Below are 27281 nucleotides of genomic sequence, written 5' to 3'. Positions count from 1 at the left end.
GTATATTGAAGTATTATATGTGTTTATTTTGAATGCAAGTGATGTTTATATTTGGAAGATTGGCGTTTTTAAACAAATATACACTATGAGCACCATTATTAGTCAAGTTGTATTTGTGAGGATTAATTCCATTATTGAACTACAGTGCTCTGTCAATCCAACATGTTGATAAACCTCACACCTTAATATTTAAGAAAGTAAAGGTGAAGTTTTGGCTTTGTTAGGGGAAAACGTTTTTACAGCCACTTTTTTGTTTTAGCCTTTTTTTACAGCTTAAAAACGCCTGTCCATGTTTATTTTGTAAAAAAAAAAAAAAAAAAATTTCTGTGAGCTGGAGCTCAAAAACGCAGCAGCAGCAGCGTTTTGAGCATTTTTTAATGTCTGGCGTTTTTACAGCTCTATTGCTGGAGCCACAGAACGCACTGGTCCCGCGTTTTTTTTTACAGCTCAAAAACGCCTATGTGGGCATGATGCCATAGAATAACATGGACAGGCGTTTTTAAGTTGTAAAAAAACGCTCAGAAAAGTGGCTGTAAAAACACCAGTGGAAATGAAGCCTAATAATTCTAGCCCAGCCCTTAATTTTCACTTGTATTTCCAGTGGCAGACTGGGCTGACAGTTTCCTGGCACAAGCGCTGCGGCCAGGAAACTGTCAAAAGGATCAGGCAGCCGGATCACACAGAGCCGGGCTCTCCCGCTGAGATGTGGCTTGTATATGAATGGCCAACCGCTTTAAAAGTCCCGCCTCCTCGAGCGGCATTGTACCAGTCTGCTGTCTATTACATTAGCCATTCTAGGAAGCGGGAATTTGCTATTCATGTACAAGCAGCGTCTCAGCGGGAGATCGCCACTCTCTGTGATTCAGCTGCCCGATCCTTCCGATTCCTCACTGATGAGGCTGCACTGATGGGGAAGGATACACTTCATTGATGGGTACTGATACGCTGCACTAATGGGCAATGTTATGCTGCACTGATAGGCTAAACTGATGGGCTGCACTGATATGCTTTATGTTAAATGTTTTATGTAGATTTAAGTTCCAAAAATAAATATTAACAGTGTAATTTCATAAGATAATTTACAAGGGTGTGCTTCAGGGCAGGGTTGGGGTTAGGTGGGGGCAGCTGGTGGCAAGTAACTCTTAAAGCCTGGCTAGTGGCTCAGGACTTGAAATTGAGTCCTGTACTAACCCATATGAGTACCTCGCCTCCACCTTGTTGGCACCTGATTCAAAGTGGAGCTCTGTGCCCATTACGGCTTCAGCTACAGGCCCCATTCAACTGGTCCGCCAAGAGTCATTCTTACCTGTCCATAAAACCTTTCAAAAATCGGTCTTCAGATGTTTTTTGGCCCAGTCTTGATGTTTCAACATATGTCTTGTTCAGTGGTGGTCAGGTTTCAGCCTTCCTTACCTTGGCCATGTCTCTGAACACCTACTTCTGGACACCTTAGGTAGGTTGCCGTTATGGAATATGACGGCACTGCAAGGAAATGGTTCCTGGTAGCGTCAGGTTTAATTCTTCTCAAATCTTTGGCAGTCAGTTTTTTTTTTTGTTTTTTTTTTCTCTCCACACGTTTCTTGTGACTCTGTTGACTATTTGCTTGATGGTTCTGTAATCCCACCCCAATATCTTAGCAATTTCTGCATCCCTCTGAAAGAATTTAAAATTTTGAATTTTTCAGTCAGTTAAAATTATTTTTTTGTGGCCCATTTTGCCTGAGGAAGAGAAGCTGCCCAATAATTATGCACACCTTGATATAGGGAAGTGATGGCGAACCTTGGCACTCCAGATGTTTTGGAACTACATTTCCCATGATGCTCAAATACTCTGCAGTGTAGCATCATGGGAAATGTAGTCCCAAAACATCTGGAGTGCCAAGGTTCTCCATCACTGATATAAGGTGTTGATCTCCTTATTCCACACCCTCCCTCATTAAACGAATACATCACCTGATATGCTTAAATCCAATAAGCAATTAAGTTTAAACACTTGGGAGTGAGACAAAATGCATACAAATTTTGATTTGGTCAAAATACTTGTTTTGACATAAGTTGTAATAATCCAAATATTCAGAGTATATATATATATATATATATATTTTGCACTGGTCTGTTAGGAGCAACACTGCACTATTTAAAAAAAGCCAGATACATTGCTGGCCCTCGCACTCCATCTCAATTTAAACTGCACACCAATATGAATTAAAATGGCAAAGGATCTAGTAATCCCCTACAGGTGTTACATGCGTTTAAGAGACATTTGTCAACCCTTTGTGTCTGAAGGTTCCTTCTCTCCACTGCAAGCTGATACAGTGCTTGCACTGCTATTTAGAACACACATTCAGACAGCCCTATATTGGTTAACGAAGTCCTAACAAGCAACCTGGCCCAATAGCTTGCCACCAGCCTACTTTTAGAAACTTGCATACTTCCTGGCACTAGACATGTGCAATTTAGTTTAAAATTTAAAAAAAAATCCGAATTACTGAACAAATTCGGGATTTCAAAAATGGTAAATTTCCAAATTTTTTGCATTTCCAAACTTTTTCGGAAATTCGAAAAATTTGTGTTTTAGTTTTCTTGCTTTTTCGGGAATTCCACAAAAATAAAAAAATAAAATGTTTGTTTTTATTCGTGTTTTTTTTTTCATTCATTTCCAAAAAAAGCAAAAATGAATTTTTCGGCAGTGCACATGTCTACCTGGAATATCGTCGTACCAACTCTTTCAAACGCCCTGCCTAAATGGCCATTCTTTTAGGCTGGGTTGTGGTTTGTCTGGGATTTGCAGCCTAAACAGGAGGGGACTGCAAATCCTGCATTTTAACTTGGTCCAGCTGGCCCCTTTTATATCACACTACCCCAAGAAGTACCCTTCTGGGTTGGCCTAGAGGCAGTGGACTTCGCCTCACACTCCACTGGAAATTTGCTCTGGCTTCCACCAAGAGACACTTTGCAAACCCCATCACCCCTCACTTTTTGGCCATTTGGGACAGGTGAAAACGGGTCATGCTCAATATCACTACATATCCCAATGCTCTCCTTTTCACAATACATAATTCTGCCATTTACAGTACCTCCCCCTTCTTTCCACCACTGTTCCCGTTTACATCTGAAAAGATTGCATCACCTAGTATCCTCTATGGGTTTTAAATGCACTATTGGTCTTGCAGAAGCAGGATAAACTAATGAACAGATATCTCCTGGTTAGAGATTTTTACGCATCAAATATTAATTCTCCAAGAGCCGCAGACCAGATGAACATGCTCGTTCTGCAGACCCCCCACCTGAAAAATAGGTGATGTCTAAGCTATATTTACCTTTACTAACTAACTAGTCCTGGTACCCCCTCCCCCAGCCTATGTAAGCCGATGGCTTTCTGATTTACATTTAACACTTGAGGACGACTGGACAAAAATCTGGCTAACTGCACACAAGGCATCCCAGAACATTTCAGCTCTTAAAACAGTGTATAAAGTATCTAGATCAGTGTTTCTCAACTCCAGTCCTCAAGGCACCCGACCAGGTCATGTTTTCAGGCTTTATTATTTTGCACAGGTGATTTGATCAGTTTCACTGCCTTATTAATTAGCACAGCTGTTTCATCAAAGGGAAATCCTGAAAACATGATCTCTTGGGGCACCTTGAGGACTGGAGTCGAGAAACACTGATCTAGATGGGTACCTTGTGCCAACTAGGATAGCCAAATATGTCCTACTCCAAATCACCACTAAGTAAACAATTGCTAAAAGCATGGAAAAGGCCTACACTTTGCCTCTTAGCAATCAAACACAGGATCACCCAAGCCATAATGCATGCAAATATTGAGGCAATCTTGCAGGACATGGTCTGTAGATAAACAAAAACCTGGTAATTGTGGGAGAACCATTTTCTCCCCCCTGCCAAGACGGGGGTGGTGTGGGCATGGTGGCTTGCCATCTTTTCCCTTCTCCATACTTCTTTCTTCCCTTTTTCTTTGTTTTCATTTAGTCCTGGTTTGTACTCTGAACCTCGTCTTGATTCTCCATTGTTCCTTCAGGCAGGATGTACCCCCTAGGTCATTGGGACTGTTCTTACTGCAATTGTAAATTTACTTGCTAGCCCTGGGTGGTGAATATAAATGATTTAATTTAGACATTGCTCTTATCCTACCCACTGACTGTAAAACCTTCAATAAAAATGTTTTCCTGTCTGAAAGCGTTTTCAGGGACTGGGTTCCATAGGGATGGACCACAGCCCTGGACCTGTATAGCAACCTGCGGCTCACTACTCATGTAGCACAAAGCACCAGTATGAACAATTATGCAGGACCCAGTGCTCAGAGCAACATTACAAGGCCATCCACACAGCATTCCCTACCCGCCCCCCTCCCTGTGACAGCAAGCTGAGGATCTTTTCCCCGCACCTGCAGTCAGAATATGAAACCAGTGCAGCCGCAGGGGTCTCTGCCCACAAGGCCACATTATTCATTCAGTTTCCTGTGAATGAATGCCTAGAAGTAGCACCAGTCATTGCGGTTTGTAGTTCTCAACGAACTGCAAGGGCTCTGGTGAGCATCCATCTTCCTGCTCTCAGTCAACTGCCTGCCTGCATGATGTACACATAGAAAGCTATCCCGAGCATCTGCAGTAGCCTGAGATTGCACCGGCAATCAATTGGCTCCTTAAGAAACAAATTGTTTTTGTTTTTTTTACCTCTACCTTCTAGGCAAGCAAGCCCTGTATGGTTCATTAAACTCAGATGGGACTTAGGATCCTTCAGGGTACTTCCAGTCTTGCAGCTGTAGGAACTTTGAAAACCCCAATTCAGGGGCTTCCTCTCAATCCAGCAATGTGCAGGACTGCTTTGGCTCTTTGGAAACTCTCAATCCTCGTTGGCCGAGGCCACTGGCTCCCACTGCTGTCCTCTTTGGCTGAGGCTGGTGGCACTCGGCAGGAGAGAGGGGCCTGGAGCACCAGCAGGGGAACTCAACAAGAGGCTGCTCCAAGCAAAACCACTACACCGTGCAGACGGTTTTTTAAAAAGCCTTTAATATCACTTTAATACAAGGATGTCTGTACTGCATCAATAATGGCTAAAATTACCTGCTTTAAAGGGGTGTTCCAGCCTTTTTTTAAGTTTATTAAAAGTCAGCAGCTACAAAAAAAAAAAAAAAGTGTAGCTGCTGGCTTTTAATAAACAGACACTTACCTGCTCCACGGTTCCAGTGACGCTGGGCACCCGGCAGCGACAGCTTTCGGCTTCACGGCCGGGCACCCACTGCGTGAGCGCCGTCCGATTGGACAGGCGCTCACCTACAGGGAGGGGCTGCAATAAGGCGATTAAGCTATTCGCCTTACCAGCCCCTCGGCAGAAGGAGGATGTGGGACAGGAAGTCCCACTTCTCCTGAAGCCCCCACTACCCCCCCCCAAAAAAAAATTACATGCCAAATGTGGCATGTAAGGGGGCAAGGAGTGGATTAAGCAGAAGTTCCATTTTTAGGTGGAACTCCACTTTAATTCTGAGATGACAGCAGGAGACTGCACGGCTTCAAGAAAGAATGCTGTAAGGCAGGGTTTGACAAATTTGCTTGAAATCTAGGAGCCAGAAAACGCTCCCTGTCAAGCTTGCGCGCAGAAGCGAACGCATACGTGTGTAGCGCCCGCATATGTAAACAATTCAAACCGGTATCGCCACAATTGGTAGAGCGAGAGCAATAATTCTAGCCCTAGACCTCATCTGTAACTCAAAACATGCAACCTGTAGAATTTTTTAAACGTCGCCTATGGAGATTTTAAAGGGTAAAAGTTTGTCGCCATTCCACGAGCGGACGCAATTTTGAAGCGCGACATGTTGGGTATCAATTTACTCGGCGCAACATTATTTTTCACAATATAAAAAAAAAATTGCTAACTTTACTTTTGTCTTATTTTTTTAATTAAAAAAAGTATTTTTTCCCAACAAAAAGTGCACTTGTAAGACCGTTGCGCAAATACGGTGTGACAAAGTATTCCAATGACCGCCATTTTATTCTCTAGGGTGTTACAGCAGGGCTCGACAAAATCCGGGCTCTAAGGGCTGATCCGACATGTTCCATTTGCTTCCACTAGATTATAGATTGACTTAGTAGGGGAAGGCACAAGAGCAAGCTTACAGCTTCTGCAGTCAGTATACATGAGGAATAGGGTACATTTTTATAACTCTAGCCTGTGGCAGGTGTTGTCAATCTCCCTTCCATATTTAAGTGTCTCAAATCAGATCAATTGACAAAATGCTTGCCTACTCAATCTCCCTTTACATTTTAAGCCACCTATGGGGAGGCACAGACAGGTGTAGGCACCATGTCGCCTTCCTGAGTGTCTTTTACGAGTGCTGCGTAGTTTCACCACTGCAGTTTAACTAAAGCAGGATAACTAAAGCTGTACGAAGATACAAGAACCCTGCTCCACTTTGGGAAGACAACAAGCAAACCAGCATTTGACATTTAATTTATTTGAAGTCAGATTCCCACTCTCGAGCCAAGAACATGCTCCTCCTACTCTTCCTTCTCACTGCAACCATCACCTCCTGCAATTGCAGAACCCACATGCTGAGCTAAACACCAGGGCAATTAGATATGTGTGCTCATACACATCCCATTCCCCTCTTACCTTCCTCATCCTCTTCCTAAGCTCAGGAGACATTTCTCCAAATCCTGGTCCTCCATTTTCTAACTGCAAACCACATATCCAGCAACCCTCCTCTGTCAATAGCCACAATCCATTCAGTTTAATTGCTATCCCCCTGCCCCCACCCCTAATCTCATGCACCCTTTGGAATGGCCGCTCCAACTGTAACAAGCTCACATCTGTGCATGATCTTTTTATCCCTCATGGCTTCAACATACTCACCATAACTTTTTTTTATAGCAATCAGGAGATTAGAGAAACAAGGGGCGATGCTTCAAAATATTTAATTTACAGGTACATTACATCAAAGATCCTATTACCTTTAAAAAAATAAATATATCCTATTACCTTAATTATGGGACATAATTTGAGGGTTGGGCAAAAAAAAAAAGCTAAAAATGGCAACAACCCTACATAAAATAAACCAGAGGGGGTCACCGGACCCAAACAGGCAGCATGAGCAAAATGAAAATCACACCCTTATATATTTCACTGCAGCCAGTAACATGTCAATTCAACTTTATTTCACTTTTATTTATATAGTTAACAATGCTAAAATGATTTACCTCTTGCTTTGACACAAAAAAAAAAAAAAGCTGAAGAGAAGAAAAAAAAAAAAAGAAGAAGAAGCTCTTCATCGCCGTGATACAAGGGAGAGAAAGCTTGCGATGTGAATATATATATATATATATATATATATATATATATATATATATATATATATATATATATATATATATATATATATATATTCCAAAGGAGGTTGGCTTCCTTATAGAGAACAAAACAGAAAAACAAAAAAAAGGGGGGTGGGAAGTGCTTAACGGACCAGAGTATGTGGGATATTGGCAGATCACCAAATGTTAAATCTAGGACCCGTTAGGAATGTCGCTGACTGGACTGAACCCAGCAGCATTTATCTGATAAATAAACTTTACCACCAGGTGGAGAATAAATTATATTTTTTTATAAAGTGTATATCACTAATGCATCCTTTATTCCCTAAAGTGGTGCACTCAACAGCCTAATTAGATTTTCGTTCTTTCTCTCAGAGAATTCTTTATCAGTGAATATCATGCATTCATTCAGCGTCTATTTTTAGTATGGTCTATGTTGTGATCGTCCCACGATTGCCATTGTAAGCTGAAAAATTATATTCAATACTACAAATTCATATATGCACCATAATATATTCATGGCTTGATACTAAGCATCAAGACATCCTATGTCTTCATGCTGAACCTAAAATGCCAAGTTCTCAGGAAGGTGAACTACCTTATATCAAAGTTTGTTGTTCAAGCTACTTTGAGCACATCTTCTGGTCATTCATAGCCCTGTGTTTGCTGAAGGGCTTCTGTACTGGGGTTCTGTTGCACTGCAATAGAAAAATCATCATCTTACTGCCCCACTTAATTCATTAGCCCTCCCATCCCCTGCAGGTGCCTCCCAGGGCACATCACAACACGGGTTTGCTAATTAAGTGCACTCGAGTGGGTAAAAAATAAGAGAAAAAAAAATAAATATTTATACAAAAATAATGAAGTGCAAAATAAATTGTCCTAACACATCCTTTAAATTGTTTTAAGCCTTTTCAAATACTTTTCATCATGGCATCAGTTACACAGTACTTAAAAAAAAAAATTGGGAAAATATTTTAGGCTTTACACTGGATAACATACAATTTTCATTGACTGTAACCCATGGTGCTCTCAAGTACTAGGAGAGGGAGTAGAAAAAAAACAAAATTAGATTAAGGGTTACTTAAGAAGTAGTCTGTGATAACCTATTCTTAGCACCTTGTGGAGCCTATTTTAAAAGGTGCTTAAACATTCTTGCAGCATAACACTCAGTCTCTGCAGGATAGCACAATAACTGGGAAGGGGGGGGGGGGGGGGAGAATCAACAGCTTATTATTAAAACTCCCACTTGGGGTAATACTCTTAGCCGCTAGCTTACAAAATTAGCTGAAAACAAAATGGGATTAAAAATGTGAAGGCCTGCAGAATGACTCCAGGGCAAGAAGGCCTCCAGTTAGCCGCCTCCTATATCACATGCCTTCTGTTGCAGCTTTTGGATGAACAAATACACACAGGCTTAGGTTGAACCCATGTTCAGAGCAATGTGTAGCGAATGCAGAGGTATTCTTTAAGAAGGCTGCAAGAAAGTAGACAGTAGGTCTGGTAAATTGTATTCATCATACAATGTCTACAGTACATACAGAGGGAGGAGCCTTTTGCTGCATTTCAGAGCTTTTCAAAACACAGGTTCAGGACCAGACGCCTCAGACTGGGGTGGAGGTAGGCTAGCTATATTAGAGATGCACAATACCTTAAAACAGATGCAAGTTAAAACCTTCCTAAGAGACAAATTGTGAATTCCCTTTGAAAATTCCAGTTGCATGGCTGTTATTTTGACCCACTTGCTTCAATAGTTTGAGTTGCTGACCCGGAGAAAGCATGCATACAAGAAGAATCGGAGTAAAATTGGAACTTCTTATCTACATACCTTGTTCTGAATTCATGAATGGATATATAACAAGCCAAAGGGTCAGAATGACAGCTAGGCAACTAGCATTTGCAATATGAGAAGTCAGCAATGGCAGCCTCTATATTCCACTTAGAAAAGATTTCCTTGAGGACTGTTTCACTTGGTTAATGGAGTTCAGACATAGCTACTTTCCCAATGCTGGTCAGATTATTATAGTGACTACAACTTGGCTGTGACTACATGGAAGGTTCACTAAACCCTATAAAGAAAGTGGCAGCACACAACTTGGAGAACTGAGATGACCATGCAATAAAATGCATCAGGCTTTGATGCACCTATTGTGCAGCCAGTGTTTACTTTTACCATTTGTGTACTGTCAGTATTTTCTTTATAATATACAAGCCCTATATGCAGTGCCTTATTTCACCACAGCCCATGTTTATGAGTCTCTGTCCTGAGTACCAAGGGGATCAACATAAAAAAACAAAAACAAAAAAAAATTTTGCTTCACACTTAATGTGTCATACCCCTACTATAACTGCATAACATCTACATGTGTTCCATAATGTGGAGTAAAGGTGCAAACATGCCATATTTCAGCCTTAATAAGAGTGCATTGCACTTATAGATTGATGTGCTCAGTCCTTCAAGAAATGATGTTCTGATCTCCTGAAGTGTCCTAGACTTGAAAGCACAGGATTTTTATCCATCAAGACCCAAACACTGCTCCTATAGAAACAGAAATGAAAGTACGTAGAGTGGCGTAGATAAACAGGGCAGTCCCTAAAATTGGTAACTTGTCGCCCAATGTTAAACTTGCTCCTTTCAGCAGATTCATACATGGCTGGCCTCACTCATTCTCTGCGGAAGGTTGATTGCCTAGTTAGAAGTAGCAGTAATGGGATTTTCCAGTTCCAGGCTGGAGTGAAGATTGCTGTAACATGACTTGCACACTCGACTCGGCTCAAAAAGTTGCTGACTTGGAACAGGGACCTTCTGATTGCAACAGCTCGAGCAGAAAACGTTGCCACAGTTCCTGTATCAAGGAAAAAACAAATAGATGCTTAAACACTAAAACATTCATGGTGATCAAAATTTCACAAAGTGATGATTAAAAAAAAACGCCTTAGCCCTCGTTCACAACGGTGCGATTTGTCATGCGACTTCCAAATCAAATGACAAGTCACACCCCATTGCCAGACATGGAACTATTCAAATTGTTGCGACTCATGTCACAGCGACTTAAAAAAGGTTCCTGCACTACTTTTTTCTGATCTTGCTGCCACTTGCATAGACTTCTGTTAAACGAAGTCGCAATGAAAATCAGGGAGGTGCAAATCACACTGATCTGCGGCTTTTTAAGATCGCACTACTTCAGCGTGATTTCAATCACACTGGTGTGATCCGGGTCTTAATCTTAACATACCCCTATAAGCTCCCGAACAGTCTGTTTTGTTACAAAGTCAATCAGACTTAGTCAAACTATATACATTTATTTGCCACTGCAGGATTAAGACCAAGATTAATAAAAAAGACCATATGTATGAAATAATGGCTACAACCAAAAGTATCGCTTATTGTTTTTGGATGTTTCCTCCATTAAAGACTTATTATTATTATTTGGTAGTAGTACATGGCTGATACAACAGATCATAAGCCGACAACATGCAGTAAAAAGGTTTCAAGTCACATGCAATGAGTTTCCACACACAAGACACAAAAGGAGCATGTAGTACTGCAAATCCCATATACACGCAAGCTAGGTACACACTAGGTCTTTTTTTCTTTTAACCCTGTGAGCTAAATGAAAGAAAAAAAAAAAAAAAAAACACGCAGTACTGGCCATTAAGAAAACAAGTTTTTTACCTGCAGCCATGGATTGCAAGAAAGAAATTGGCTTAATTCCCCCATCAACACAGACAGCGTTGACAGGGGAAGCCCTCCCGCCAAGCCTTTGCGTCCAATCCCCGCCGGGAGAACACATTGATTTTTGGTCATGGCTATAACTGGCGCTAGGAATAATGGCATGTCAAATCTGGCAGGCTGGTTGTACCCAAGTTCATAGAACCAAATGAAGGCACATTCAGCCTGCCTATACATGGTTTGAACCTCAGCCAATTCCTGTTGAACCGGCCGAGATTCGAGCAGTCTTTAGCTGGTTTAATGCAACTGATGTTGAATGAATGAATGAATGAATGACTTGTATAGCGCAACTAATGCGAACTGAATCGCCTCTGGGCGCTTTTTCCAGCCAGAGTCTGCTTGGCTGGTGCGGTCATATTACCCCGTAGGATCGTGACACGCTTGGGGGACACAGTCATACACACAGATATACATATATATATATACTGGGCCAATTTGGACAAGATCCAATTTACCTACCAGCATGTCTTTGGAGTGTGGGAGGAAACCGGAGTACCCGGAGGAAACCCACGCATGCACAGGGAGAACATGCAAACTCCAGGCAGATGGTGTCGTGGTCGGGATTCGAACCAGCGACCCTTTTGCTGCTAGGCGAAAGTGCTACTCACTGCACCACTGTGCTGCCCATTGTTAGTGTGGCAATCTCCCACGCTGTACTTTTGCGCACCCCCCCCAGAACACACTAGTCATATCACACTGGCAGCTATTGGCTGCCAGCACTAATCAGAGATTGATTCTCCAGCTTGCCCATTGCACAGAAGCGAGAATGGCTTCTGTAGAACAGACGGCTGTACACACAGGTCATGTGTACAAGGCTTTATAAATTACAAGGTGGGATCATCATGGTGTGGGGCTGTTTTCCAGCATACGGTACTGGAAAACTGCATGTCATTGACGGAAGGATGAATGAAAAAAAAAAATGTACCAAGACATTCTTGTTTAAAATCTGCTGCCATCTCCCAAGATGATGAAGATGAAAGGAGGGTGGACATCTCAGCAAAACAATGACCCCCAAACACAAAAAAAACAAGGAAACTCTTAACTGGTTTCAAAGAAAGAAAATAAGCCTGCTAGAATGACCCAGCCAACATACCTGACCTGAGTAAAATAGAAAATCTATGGAAGGAACTAAAAGATCCGAGTTCATAGTAGAGGTCGACAGAACCATCAAGATTTGAAGACCGTTTGTGTGGAAGAATGGCCCAAAATCATGCCTGAGCAACGCATGCTACTAGTTTCTCCATACAGGAGGCGGCTTGAAGTTGTCATTACCAACAAAGGATTTTGTACGAAGAATTCAATGAATTTCAGTTAGTGTGTTTAATAATTTCCCTGTGTCATTCCATTTTATTACACATAAAATGTAACTTCTGAACGTATTTACTTTGGTTTCTGCCTGCGTGGCTTGCATGGGTTATTACCGACATGTGGTGAAAATTTCATGTCAACAGCACCTTTTGAAAAAATATATATCTAGAAAAACGGTGACGTGTTTAATACGTATTTTACCCACTGTATCTGAAAATCGATCAATCCTGATGTACTGAAGGCCTATACAATTTCTTAAGGCCTGAAAACACCAGGGCAGTACAAATCTCCAAATGGTCCCTTTTTGGAAAGTAGACAGTCCAAGGTATTTAAGTAAGAGGCACAACAATTTTTTTCAACAAATGAATAATAAAAATAAAAAAAACACCCGTCACTAGTGCAGAACAGCATTTTCATATAACTGGTGTGGTGATCAGGGACACTGGTGACACACTGTGACCAGAGCAATACAGTGTTACCATAGTAACACTGTACTAACAGGAAAAAAATGCATTTACTCGTGTGCACTCTCAGCTTTTAGGAGAGAGAGTGGGCAATTTAAAAAAAAAACTTTCACAGGGAGTCCATAAGATGTAATGGTGGTCTCTGGTAAGCTGACTGTGGAGGGCTGCCGGCTTGTGACAAACTACACCCTGTTCCAAATTATTATGCAAATTCCATTTCAGTGTCAAAGATAAAATATTTTGTTTTTCAGTTTAACTCATGGATAGCATTGTGTCTCCGGCTCTTTTGATCACTGAAAACAATCGCGGATACCTGTGATAATTAAGATTGCCATGTGAGCCCAATTAAAAGGAAAAACTACTAAAGGAGGGTGTTCCACATTATTAAGCAGAGCACCATTTTCAAGCAATATGGGGAAGAAAAAGGATCTCTCTGCTGGCGAAAAGAGTGAAAAAGTTCAATGCCTTGGACGAGATATGAAAACATTCGATATTTCACGAAAACTTAAGCGTGATCATCGCACTATTAAGAGATTTGTGGCTGATTCAGAGCAGACCGGTTTCGTGCAGATAAAGGCACATTGAGGAAAAATTCTGCCAGATCCATGCATCGGATAAAGAGAGCAGCTGCTAAAACACCATTACATAGCAGCAAACAGATATTTGAAGCTGCTGGTGCGTCTGGAGTCCCACGGACATCAAGGTTTAGAGTCCTCCAGAGTCTTGCAACTGTGCATAAACCTTCCATTTGGCCACCACTAACCAATGCTCACAAGCAGAAATGGCTGCATTGGGCAGAAAAATACATGAAGTCTAATTTTCAAACAGTCCTGTTCACTGATGAGCCCTGTGCAACCATGGATAGTCCAGATGGATGGAGTAGTGGACGGTTGGTGGACGGCCACCCTGTTCCAACAAGGCTGCGACGTCAGCAAGACGGTGGAGGAGTCATGTTTTGAGCCGTAATCATGGGAAGAGAGCCAGCCGGTCGGCCCCTTTAGCGTCCCCGAAGGTGTAAAGGTGACCTCTGCAAAGTATGTGGAGTTCCTGACTGACCACTTCCTTCCCTGGTACAGAAGGAAGAACTATGCTTTCCGTAATAAATCATCTTCATGCATGACAATGCACCATCTCATGCTGCAAAGAATACCTCTGCATCAATGGCTGCTATGGAGATAAAAAGGAGAGAAAGTCATGGTGTGGCCTCCATCCTCCCCTGACCTTAAACGTATTAAGAATCTGTGGAGCATCCTCAAGCAAAAGATCTATGAGGGTGGGAGGCTGTTTAAATCCAAACAGCAGCTCTGGGAGGCTATTCTGACAGCTTGCAAACAAATTCAAGCAGAAACTGTCCAAAAACTCACAAGTTAAATGGATGCAAGACTTGTGAAGCTGCTATCAAAATTAAAGCCCCACTTCAGGAATTAACACTTCTCCTTAGGACAACCTAGTGACCCCAGGTTCCCCTGAAGCCACCATATTACACTGAACTTGGCGAGGACACTCCAACATAGTACAGGATAGACCAGAACTCCTGGACTCAAGCAATCCAACAGTCTCAGCCTCCCAATTAGCCGGGATTACAGACACAAGGTGCTCAGTCTCCAGCCTTGTCTGGAGGCCCAAGATATATGCAGAGCTTAGGAGGCAATAGGTGGCCTATTGAAAAGGTGCTAGAAGGCACCTTCACTGCACGGAGTTGTTTTTTTGTTTTTAAAATGGACACAACCAATTAGGCATTACCTCAAGATTGCCCCCAGGACCAACCACCACCAAGGTCCCAGTACCACCTCCCATCAAGAGGGGTCTACACCCGTGGAGTCTTTGTGTAATACAGAAAGGGAACACCCACCCCAGGGTGGTTCCAAGTGATGTCTCCCCACTGGAAACACCGAAACATAGGGTCCAGTGGGGCAGGAGGGGCTTAAATCTTGACGGTAGGGTTTGTTTCCTTTGAAGGGAGGAGCTGAGGTCTCAAAAAGGTGGCTGTCCTGAAAGAGGATTATGGAAAGAAAAAAAAAAACACGTTTAATAAACGCTTTAATACTCCTGCGCATTTTGGGGAGATTAGGATTGCTTTTGAAGCAGCTGATGGAGCACAATGTTAAAGATACAACTATGTTGACATGCTTGACAGATAGAGAGATTCACCTTAGCACAGGACAACTGATAAAAAGTGAAGATTTGGGCGATACTATTTTAAAGACGAAAAATAATTAGCTGTGCCTTGCTTTTCTAGCATTTGTGTTGTCTTCATGCATTGTTACTATGGTACAACTTTTATTTTGTTAAGAAAAAAAAGGAAAGTAACAGTATGTTGCAATACTATGTTTTTGTAAGAGGCCTATTTGTACATAGTTTTTCATTTTATCTGAATTTGTTCAGCATTGCTGATTTTTGCCACTAGAGAGATAGCACCTTTCTCCGGGCGTTCACAAATTTTATTAACTGCAAATGGTTGCAACATGCTCTAAAACTTGTAAAAGGATTCTACATTGTGGTCAAGATACACAGAGAAAAATCAGTGTCCCCACATGCTAACACCACCACCTAGTGTCTGAAATCAAACAGTGAAGAGAAGCAATATTAACAGAGTACCACTGCACAAAAGAATCTGGCAGCATTTTTTCTCTGCAGCAGCGCTTCAACTAGTGTTTCTAAAGCTGCCATGAGGGGGTGACAGCACTGCCATTGCTGAAAATGCTACTTGACTGGCTTTTATGGCAACACTTTGGATTTAATACTTTACACTTATACTATACTTGTCACCGCCACTCCAGTCCACCACCAATTTGTGCACAGATCTTTGCTACTGGCAGTGGACAGGAGACGAGCAGTTAAAGGGCTAAAGGGTTTTCCCCTTTTTTCCCCCCACTTTTGCGGGGGGAAAAAAACATTAAAGAAAAAAAAATTAAATGCAGCATATACAAATGCTACACAAGTCATATTGTAAATAGATGTTTTCTTAAAAACAACCTTTTTTCAATCTGCAGCACTGTCGTTTTCTGTAAAATGCAATATGGCAACCTGGAGGCATTCTATCTGTCCATCTATCTATATATAAAAATTCTTCATAAATTTAGGCCAATATTAAACAAAACCCCCAATAAGTGTATATTGATTGATGCAAAAGTTATCGTGGCTACAAACTATGGTATATTTTTATGTCATTTTTCTTTCATTTATTTTTTAAAAGTAATGGCGGCGATCAGCAAATTTTAGCAGGACTGTGACAGACAAATTGGACACCCGACACTTTTTTGGGAACCAGTGACCTAAATAAAGTGATCAAAATATGCACCGTTATTGTAAAAATTACACTGGCAGGAAAGGAGTCAACATCAAGGGCAATCAAAGGGTTAAACGCATGCCTAGCTGGTGCTTACTGTTTGGGGGTTGCTCTGTCTGGATGAAGACAGATCAGTGCTCCATCTTCTCCCCTGTCTGAATGGTAATATGCCTTGTTTACATAGGCAGATCGCCGATCTGCCTCTCTGGGGGACTGATTGCGGGTGACATGATGGTCCACTGGACCCGCCGATTGGCATCCCGTGTCCAATCTGTGTGTGATCACGCCTCCCAGTGGCTATTGCATGAAATGACGTACAGGTACATCTGCAGTAGGCGTTCAGCAAGTGGTTAAAATTCTTGCAATGTACATAGATCACCCAGAAGGTAATGTTTTGTCCACAAAAGTGGATATACTCTGCTGGGTATACACAGTTTTATTCAAGCAATGTATTGAACGAAAAAAAATGGCAGATCGCCACATGCACACAAGTGATGTGAAAGTAGGGATCTCCCCAGCTGCGCTATTGTATTCTGACAGTGGGGACCTCCCCCATCCTCTAGCAGAATAGACTGGCTCCATGTGCTCATCAAATACAGGTTTTCCAGCAGGACTGTAACAGAAGCCAGTGTTCTGAAGAGAAGGGTCCCCCGTCAGATAATGCCCACCCTGTAATGCGCAGGTGCAGCACTTGCGCAGTACAGAGCACAACAGAGCCGCCGAAAATCGCAGAAGATGAACAGCTGTGAATCAGATGTACACGGCGCCTGCGCAATGAACACAAAATTGTGCCACACGCTGCTGCACTCTCCCGATGCTTGTGCAACTCTGCAAGGGGCGGGTGTATTACTATTATATTGTGTAAGGGGCGGAAGGCTAAAGAAGAGAAAACCCGCCCATCAACATAAACAGTTTATTGATCAAACCACCACCAACTTATCAGCTCTGCCCATTAATTTTAAATTTGGCCTCTTTTTTAGCCATCTGCCCCTTACATGATATAATAGTAATACACCTGCCCCTTGCAGAGTTGCAGAAGCAACGGAAGCGTGTGGCACAATGTTGTGTTCATTGTGCAGGCGCCGTATACAGCTGTTCATCTGTGATTTTCGGCAGCTCCGTACTGCGCAAGTGATGCACCTGCACAGTACAGGGCGGGCATTAGCCGACGGGGGACCATTCTTGAGTACACACAGACCGAAATTCTACCGGTTTCTGCTTAACTGTTTATATTTCATTACATGTATATCCAGCTTTAGGTACTGAAAAGTGCCTCCCGTGCAGATGGGATGAGGGGGTTTGATGGGGTCATTTTAGTACAGGTGTTGCCACTGGATACACAAAAGAAAATGTAAAACAATTTGTGCAATCACACTGGAGTGAGAAGAGCAGTGCTTACTGTACAGTGGAGGAGGTTGCATATTGTTTATGAACAAGTGTGCTTTAACTTCATAGTACTTAATCATGAATGGAACATTTTTATTCCTATACAAAAAGTTATAAGCAAAATTAGAAGGCAAAAGCCATGCACATTTGTGTAATTGGATCGGGTGTACAGTACATGAAGCTGGAATGACCTTGTACAGTAATGCTACCTTTTCATATATTTCATTCGATTATTGTTCTAATACTTTGACGACTTCTGCCTTAGCAAGACTAAGATTAGTTGTGGCTCCCCATTAAGCTTTCTCAGGTTACATGCAGTTTTGGCCCGGCAGTCCACTAGTCAATAAGGCCCACAGTGTGCTGTGACCGTGAAGCAAGCAGGGTTGGAAAGGACACGCACTGTTAGTTTCAACTAAAGCTCACCACGTTTCAGTCATGGCATCTGTATTCCTGCAAGGAGCGAAACATGGCTGAGATTGAAGTACATTGTATCATATAGCGGAGCTAGTAAATGCTCAAAGTTCTAGTTAAAATATAAACAAATGCGAAGTTGATTTGTGGGGAAAAAAATTATTCCATTTCTTACCTACAATGGTGTTTTCGACTCGCCAACCAAAACTTGCCATCGCAGTTATAACAGTTTGCTGCTAGATGATCTGGCAGCCATCTTGTCATCTATAAGACAGAACAAAATAAAGTATTGGCAATAAAAGAATAGCAATGCCAAATTTAGATTTTACACAATCACCCACAACTTCCTAAATATGCTGGCGACCTCTGCAATTACATTTCTGCACATCCATATACACCTAACTTGTCATAAACAGTATGGGAGGAGTCCAATTCATCATGTTGCATTATGGAGAATGAAGCTAAAAAGCTACATTCCCTAAAAATGTGTGTGGGTGTATGTAAGCAGGGGGTTTGTTACAGGGAAATCCATGGGCCACTCATTTATTTGAAACGTTCCTGTTGCAATTATGTTCTTTGTACTGAATGTACAAACCTTGAGAAAACAAGAGAAAGCTACTTTATCTATAAATGGGATACCACATGCCTTTATACTTTTTTTTTTTTTTTATACTTTTAAGGTTAGATCGATCTAGCATACATGGGGATAAGGAGAAGAAAAGAATAAAAATAATAATTACCATGGAATATTTATGATATACATACATCCTATAGAAAATGCAATTTCTTTTGTATTACTGCTTTGCTGATATATGTTTTAACTGAAAAGGTTTGCAAGACCCATTTGCCCTGCAGCTTTCATTCCCACATACTTCTGTAGGTCTGATAATGTAAGTAGAGAGGGGTGTGGGAACCCCGATGTGCAGCGCTCACATCTGCTGGTAGATTGGCTCCACCTAAACTCATGATCGGAATTTACTCTACTCTAAAGTAAACCTTTAACAAACCTGGCAAATTCAAATTGAGAATATGTTAAAAAATATATATTATAGGAGTAGTGACAATAAACTCAACTTTTAAAAAGGAAAAAGAGTGGGAGAGATTTACTAAATCTGGTGCACACATAATATAGTGTAGATGTGCATAGTAACCAATCAGCTTCTAACATCAGCTAGCTTAATGACACTTTGACAATAAAACCTAGAAGCCGATTGGTTACTATGCACAGCTGCACCAGATTCTGTGTGCGCCAGTTTTAAAAAATCTTCCCATTTATATAGATCTTATATCTGCATCCACTCATCATTTTAACATAAAGGTAAGCATCTGCTTAGGCCTTTTATCATCAGTTTGCTTGGTAGAAAACTACAGTGTGAGGTCTTCTGCTTTGATTGCATGTTCATACTAGGAAAGACTAAAGTGAGGGGAACACAGTTTGCAAATTGCACCTATGCAACGCTTTGGGAAGGTGACGAGGACAGGAAGGCTTACATCATTGTCCCTCTTGTCTAGCTGCTCCCAGCTGGCCTCAGAGAAAGGCTCTGTGCTGCGGCCCGACAAACAGCTAGGGTCCCGATTGCATTCAGAGTCAGGAATTGAGGTCTGCAATGGTAAAACCACAATAAGAAATTCGCCAATAACATAACAATTTACATATAAGTGTGCATAAGTGTTACAGCGATCGCATAACAATGCTTGGAATTGAAAGCATATCAGCTCAGCCTAGTGGAAACAAGTCACAGGAGGAATACAGCATCTCAACAACACTGCAAAGAAGATTTGGGCTTTATTTTGTGTGTCTAAACCAGGGGTGTCCAAACTTTTTTCAAAGAGGGCCAGATTTGATGAAGTGAACATATGTGAGGGCCGACTAATTCTTTGAACCATTAAAATTCGGTCTAAATGTGTTCATCCGAGCTCTAATACACTGCCCAACAAGAATTATCTTATCTTTGTGGCTGTGTGTGGTGAAGAGATGAGCTTGGGCGTGTTATTTGGATATACTGTATATATTTCTTTTGTGGCCCCCAACGAATCCCAGAGCGCTGCTCAGGACTAAGGATGAGCTTGGGCGTGTTATTTGGATATACCGTATTTATCGGCGTATAACACGCACAGGCTTACCATTTCCATGAATGCAGCCTCACCATTGCCATGAATGCAGCCTCACCATTGCAACCAATACAGCCTCGCCATTGCAACCAATGCAGCCTCGCCATTGCAACCAATGCAGCCTCACCTGTGGCATAAATGTAGCCTCACATTTGGCATAAATGCAGCCATACATGTGCCATGAATGCAGCTTTACCACTGCAATCAATGCAGCCTTACCATTGCAACCAATGCAGCCTCACATGTGCCATAAATGCAGCCTTACCATTGCCATCAGAGTCCGACAGATTACAAACAGGAGAATATCTTGTTTACTCTGTGGCCTCTTTAATACAAAGTCCAGCCTCCTATGATAGACAGGACAGTCATCCAATGGCATCCCAGGAGACGGGACTTCCAATACAGACGCTGCTGAGTAAACAGGAGATTCTCTTCATGTAATCCGACGGCGCTCGTCCTGTCCCCTCCAAGGCAGTGCCGATAAATACGGTATATATCTTTTGTGGCCCTGGGAGCCACAAACAATATATATATCCAAATCCCCAGGGGGGCCGTATTAAATCAACAGGGGGGCCGCATTTGGCCCGCGGGCCGGACTTTGGACATGCCTGGTCTAAACAGTGCATGTTGTCCATAGAGAAAGTCAGATTGCTGTTTGGATTGGTACAAGCCCAGAACAGAAGTCGACTTTCTAAATACTATTCCGCCTTAAGGTACAACATGTACATCACAGAGCCAAATAGAAAAGAGGTCCTTTGTGATAAAATATATAACCTGCACAGGACTAAATATCAGGGTTAACGCAACACCACATTTTAATACTTTGACACCCATATCTAATCAGCACATCAGAACTCGCCTCATCTGTATATTCCCCATTGAAACGCAGAGAGCTGTTGTGTAAATGGCTCTCAAGTCGACAACGTAGCTCCTGTACTTGTTTCTTCAAGGTTTCAACTTCTTGTTGGTGGCCACTTTCCATTTGTCTCAGTCTTTGCTGGATAGCATCCACATACAATGGCATCCCATCATCATCCAGGTGATTGCGGGCTGGCTGCTCTGGGGTGCTCCCTATGCGGTGCCTCTCACAACTGTGCAAAGGGCACTTGTGCGGTGTGTTTCTGAGGTGGATTTGGGGGTTGTTTGAACAAGAACTCTGACGTGACAAGGTTTGCTTTCCCAGATGATTGTCCACACTAAGACATGGTCCATCAAGAATAGGAGGTGAGGATTGGTCCCTATTCCATACAGTCTGTGCATTGGATTCAGAAGGGGGAAAGGCACTATGGATAGGGGGAAAAGGAGAACACGTCCTTTCATTTTGAAGCCCACACAAGCCCATCATAACGATGCCCTCATCAGATACAGGTTCTGGTTTCTGTGCAAGTTCATTTGCTGCAGTCACATGGTCCAGCTTGCTGGACCAGGGAGGTGAATGATCATCTGTTAAAGTTTCTGTGGAGCCTTCAAGTACAAGGTGTGATGAGATATTGTTAGGAGAATCTGTGGGACTACTCTGGAGCTTTTCATTCCCTCTTATATCACATTGCTCATTATCCTCTGGCTCAGAGGACGATTCCTCAGCAGTCTGATTCTGTGATTCCTCAGGCTCACATACCTGATTAGCACACAACTCTTTCACAGACTGCTCAAATGTGTCAGTTCCATGCTCTGGGTGGTCAGTTTCGGCACATAACTGACCTGGCATCAGACCGACACTCTCTTGTTCCCCATCCATTTCCCCCCTTACTGTGTCACCATTTAAGTATGGGGCCCCCTTCTCTGCTTTCTCTGGCTCTTCCTGTGCTTTTTCCGATTTTTCTATATACCGGTCTACTGCCCCATTTACCAATTTTCCTGCCTGCTCTTCCCCCCCTCCTTCTTCCTTGGTGGCTTCCTGTAAAATGTTTTCCATTTGCCCTTCCCCAACACCAGCTGCCATGGAAAGATGTGCCCCCAGAGGGAGTCTCTCCCCTTCCTGCCCTTCTGCAGAGTTTGCTAAGCCATTTAACTCCAGAGAACGTCGATGCTCTTGCCACTTCTCATTTAGGCTGGGGTCACTGCTCCGTCTGTTTACACATGGAACAGTTAAGTCACAAGCCGTTGGAAGGTCATCATATGATCTGGTCTTCGGTAACCTAAAATGACACCATGAGATAAAAAAAAAAAAAAAAAAAGACTTTGTAAGCCCATAGAAAATTTGACAACATTCATAAACACTATCCTACAAATGCTGCATGGCCTGCAATGAGAAGTTAAAGAACCAAGTTAAAAAAAAAAAAGACACAATATAAGAATTTTGCATGACAAAGTCTGCTCGGGCCTCCAGTTTTCTCATGGGACAGTTTGAAATATTCTGATTCATGGCAAAGTAACAGGCCCTATTGACCATCCATATCCTTTGCTACAGATTTTAACTTTACCCTGAACACCTGTGAATGCCTGCCAGAGTAAGATTGTCGTGGGTTATGAGGAAAATAAATAATAATATTTAATATTTACTGGCAGAAATATGAAAGTCCAGTAGGCCTCAAAATTGAAGTGAACTATTACAAATGAAAACCTTTCAGAGCAAAACAGATAATTTCACATGCTTTGCAAAGCCTTCAATACATTAGCCATCTTTTAACTTTTACGAGCCTCGTGTTGAATCAGGAACAATGATGCTTTTCGCAAACCAAACAAGAAAATGTTTACTATCATTGTTGGTTAGAAACCCTGCCAAAGGAAAAAGTTCTACAGATAGCTAAACTGGGCTATTATCACATGGAAATAAACTACCACATTGTCTCAAAGGGAAGATCGCCCCGTAAAGGAAATAAACAGTATTGACTCAGCTTTTCCCTAGACAATAGCAGGAGACCCCAGTTAGACACCAAGATGAAAACGGTCACAGAAATTTAAACAAAAGTAAAATGACAAATACATGCACCTACCTATAATATGGACATATATGATACAAGTCAGAAATATTTTAAAATACCTAGAGGTTATTGTAAGACACTTTGTTAGAAGAAAGAAATATATGCGAAGCGTGGTTATATAAATAGAAGGTTTTAAATAGTTAATCAGCACTATGAAAGGCGTCAAATTGTGATTATAAAAATATGAATGAACATGTACTTAGAGTAACATATTCATCGAACACATATCAAAAGGATTCATGTATCCACATTAATAATCATTTTGTGTAGATTGATAGATATAATCTGTGTATGTTTAGAAAAACTGTTTTAACCACTTGCCGTCGCCGCACCGTCATAATACATCCACAAGGTGGCTCTCCTAGGCGAGAGCACGTAATATGACGTCCTGCCTTTTAGCCGCCACTAGGGGCGCACGCGCCCCCCGCTCGCCCCCGACTCCCGTGCGTGTGCCCGGCGGGCGCGATCGCCGCCGGGCACACGCGATCGCTCGGTACAGAGCGGGGAACGGGAGCTGTGTGTGTAAACACACAGCTCTCGTTCCTGTCAGCAGGGGAAATGCTGATTTTCTGTTCATACAATGTATGAACCGAGGATCAGTGTTTCCCCTAGTGAGGCCACCCCCCCCCCCCCACAGTAAGAACACACCCAGGCATACTTAACCCCTTCCCCGCCCCCTAGTGTTAACCCCTTCACTGCCAGTGGCATTTTTATAGTAATCTAATGCATTTTTATAGCACTGATCGCTATAAAAATGCCAATGGTCCCAAAAATGTGTAAAAAATGTCCGAAGTGTCCGCCATAATGTCGCAATACCGAAAAAAAAAAAAAAATCGCTGATCGCCGCCATTACTAGTAAAAAAAAATATTAATAAAAATGCCATAAAAATACCCCCTATTTTGTAAACGCTATAACTTTTGCGCAAACCAATCAATAAACGCTTATTGCGATTTTTTTTTACGAAAAATATGTAGAAGAATACGTATCGGCCTAAACTGAGGAAAAAAAATGTTTTTTTATATATTTTTGGGGGATATTTATTACAGCAAAAAGTAAAAAATATTCATTTTTTAAAAATTGTCGTTCTATTTTTGTTTATAGCGCAAAAAATAAAAAACGCAGAGGTGATCAAATACCACCAAAAGAAAGCTCTATTTGTGGGAAAAAAAGGACGCCAATTTTGTTTGGGAGCCACGTCGCACGACCGCGCAATTGTCTGTTAAAGCGACGCAGTCCCGAATCGCAAAAAGTACTCTGGTCTTTGGGCAGCAATATGGTCCGGGGGGTAAGTGGTTAAAAGATATACAGTTATACAGGAATATAGAAGCATGTTATGTAGGAATCAAAAATATACTAAGATAGATAGATAGATAGATAGATAGATAGATAGAATATCTCTATCTGTGTCCCCAGCATAATATAAATATTAACTTAAAAGAGTTGTACTCAAAAGGGGAGACACCTGGTGGTTGAAAATGATATTACTTGAGGATCTCAAAGTCCAGAGAACAGTTAATCATTAGGTTATCTACCTATAGGAACCACACACTTTTGGACAGTTACTCCCATATTTGCAACCAACCTATGAGTTAAGGACACATACTGGTTGGGCAGAACTTAGTATAAATGTCATAGTCTTATTGTCCGAAGAGGGTACTTAAGAGAAGGAAAATTACCGCTCTACTGACTGCTTTGGTGGGCTCCAGGGACTCGCTGGTTGATGACCTACTTAGGTCAAGGGCCGGGCGGTGCTCACGGGACTCACCGATAGAGGTTAGCTGGTTGGCTTGGCATGAGGGTAATGGGGTGCTTACAGACTCGGGCAGGGTGTCTCCTAGGGCTCCCCTATGGCAAAATTTGAACTTCCCTGAGCTCCTGGGCCACCCAGACTCCGGGTGGTGGACCCAAATGGGGGTCACACGTGTTTCACACATCTTTGTTCAGGACACGTTTATTTCATTTGAGGATTTGAAGGTACGCAGTGGGATAACGGAAAGAGCTCTATTCAGGTATATGTCACTCCGCCACGCAATACGGACTCAATTTGAGGGTTTGACCCAGGAGCTCACGGAATCGCCTCTAGAGGCACTCATGTCATATTCCGATTTGGGGAAGCTGGTTACGACATTCTACTCACGCCTTCAGTTGGTAGGGGTTAAACCCTTCCTGAATGCTCAGCGGAAATGGGAGGTGGATATTCCGGGGCTGTCCGAGGAGGGGTGGGAGGAGGCCTCGGAGGTTTGCTTCCTTGATCTGATTGGGTCCAATGATCAATATGTTCAATTTAAATTTATCCACCAGCTACACTATACTCCTGCCATGTTGGCCCGTATGGGTCTGATTTCCAGTGCTTCTTGTCCTCGGTGTGACTCCACCGAGGCCGACTACATACACATGTTTTGGTCATGCCCTGCTGTAACATCGTACTGGAAGGAACTGTTTTTTTTTTTGGGGACACTCTGCACTTCCCGGTTCCTCTCACCCCGGAGGCTGGGTTGTTGGGGGTGCTCAATGACTCTATACCTACAACGCTTGCTTGGACTCTGATACGAATAGTTTTGCTCTACGCTAGGAAACTGATATTGTTACAGTGGAAAAGTGCATCCGCCCCGGACATTCAAATGTTGAATCGTATGGTGAATAAGGTTTTACCCATATTTAAATGCATATATAAAAGGCAGGGCCTGCCCCAAAAAGTTTAGCAAGATCTGGCAACCCTGGCTGGATATTGCAGACTCTTTCTGGAAGGATACCCCACTTTCTCAGCCATAAAGGGTTATGGGGGGGGGGGGGAGGCTCTGGTGAATGTCGGGGGGGGTGGAAAGTGGACAGTCTGGGTGTGGGGGGGGAGGGGGCTGGTGGACGGATTGGATGGATGCTTGAGTGTGCACGTGTGTGTGTGTGTGTGTGTGTGTGAGTGGGTCGGGGGTGTTTGTACCTATCAGGTAACTCCACGTTAGGTGGGTAACTATTACATGTGGTCACGTTTGGTCCACATGGGTCACCCGGGAGTAGCAGGGTTTTCTAGTTCCTCCATTGAGGGACTGGGGCAATTATCCCGAGGGAGGGAAGTACAGTGGAGTGATGTGAGTTGGTTGCATTTTGTGCCATGATATGCCTATATTGTACCGATTACTGTGCCTTTCCTTTTTGATGACTGTAATTGCAGAAAACTAATAAACAAAAGTTTATAAAAAAAGAAAAAAAAAGAAGGAAAATTAGATGAAAGGACTCAAGAGGGTTGACTGAAGACTGACTCCGACTGGGAGGGGCACACTGGGAGATCTACACTCTCGGACAGACTGATACACTTGCACCATGCATGAAGACATATTCTTATCCCATGAAGATCCGTAGAAAGCCACGGTGGCCATTTTAACTCTGGTCACTTGCAAGTAGGAAATGGCCATTTTGGAATGGGTAATTATATCATTTTTGATTTTCTCGTGAATCTATTGTTGTTCTCTAAAATATTGAAGTATTGAATATTTTGCAATTATAATTTATTCTCATTAATCAATAACTGGTAGATTTTTCTCTAAAGAGTAAATTTTTCATTATATTTTTGCTTAGTTCCAATTTTAGTGACAAAACAAATGTCCAATTAATTTCACACTGTTAACCACTTACTTACCTGCAGCATAGTAACGATTGGACGTTTGAAATAGACGTTCTGTTTCATTGTCATTAACACAAGGTTATTGAACCACATTGAGAATATATCCTGACACCAATGTCAAATGTACTAGATGCCCATTTTGGGGGGTATTTTTTATTGATTTTCAAGTCGTTCATGTAACGCAATTAGTATTGTAATTTCATGTAAATATTTATATTTTTGTCAACCAATAAATGTAGCCAGTTTGTATGATCATACGTCTGTGAATAAGTTTCATATTATAGACTATGTCATATAGATTGACTTGAATTCAAAAATATCTTCATTAAAATGAATTCATAATAAATACTGTGCGGGCAAAACTGACCTTAAAAAAAAAAGCACACCAAGATATTCTATAAAAAGCTCAGGTGCAGAGCACTGCATAGTGGGAATAATGGGAGAAAATAACGGGAATTCCATTGGGCTCTGGCTGGTAAAGTAACAGCAGCACAAGGAAGTTAAATACCTACAACAAAATGGGCATCCTATTGGATGAACTTCCCACAGGGAACACAAATATCCACTTTTTGTTTCGATTTCAGGACAAAAGTCTTACCCTGGTTGTCACGGGCTGAATTTCGGGACCCCCAAAATTTAAGCCTCATGCACACTGGACATTTTTTCTGCTGTTCAAAAGGGGGGTGTTTTTTTCCTGCCTCTAAAACGTC

At 42.1% G+C, this 27281-nt stretch overlaps 1 protein-coding gene across 5 annotated transcripts in view; it reads right to left on the bottom strand.

Moving 5' to 3' along the window:
• Positions 1–7879: 7879 nt before the first annotated feature.
• MTMR3 (myotubularin related protein 3) overlaps positions 7880–27281 on the bottom strand; it is a 131515-nt gene continuing 112113 nt past the window's right edge. For 3 of the 5 annotated variants that reach the window (XM_040351963.1, XM_040351983.1, XM_040351978.1), the window contains 5 exons: positions 20887–22165; positions 19407–19517; positions 18091–18179; positions 17928–17954; positions 7880–10170 (listed from right to left, as the gene is read on the bottom strand). In XM_040351963.1, the coding sequence (XP_040207897.1) occupies positions 10014–10170; positions 17928–17954; positions 18091–18179; positions 19407–19517; positions 20887–22165 (1663 nt within the window). In that variant the 3' untranslated portion in view covers positions 7880–10013. The remainder of the gene's footprint in view (positions 10171–17927; positions 17955–18090; positions 18180–19406; positions 19518–20886; positions 22166–27281) is intronic. The other 2 variants (XM_040351974.1, XM_040351969.1) reach the window with 2 other exon arrangements.

Source organism: Rana temporaria, chromosome 1 (genome assembly GCF_905171775.1).
Source record: "Rana temporaria chromosome 1, aRanTem1.1, whole genome shotgun sequence".
NCBI lineage: Eukaryota > Metazoa > Chordata > Amphibia > Anura > Ranidae > Rana > Rana temporaria.
Note: the sequence above shows the minus strand (reverse complement) of the source record. Positions and strands in the feature narration are given on the sequence as shown.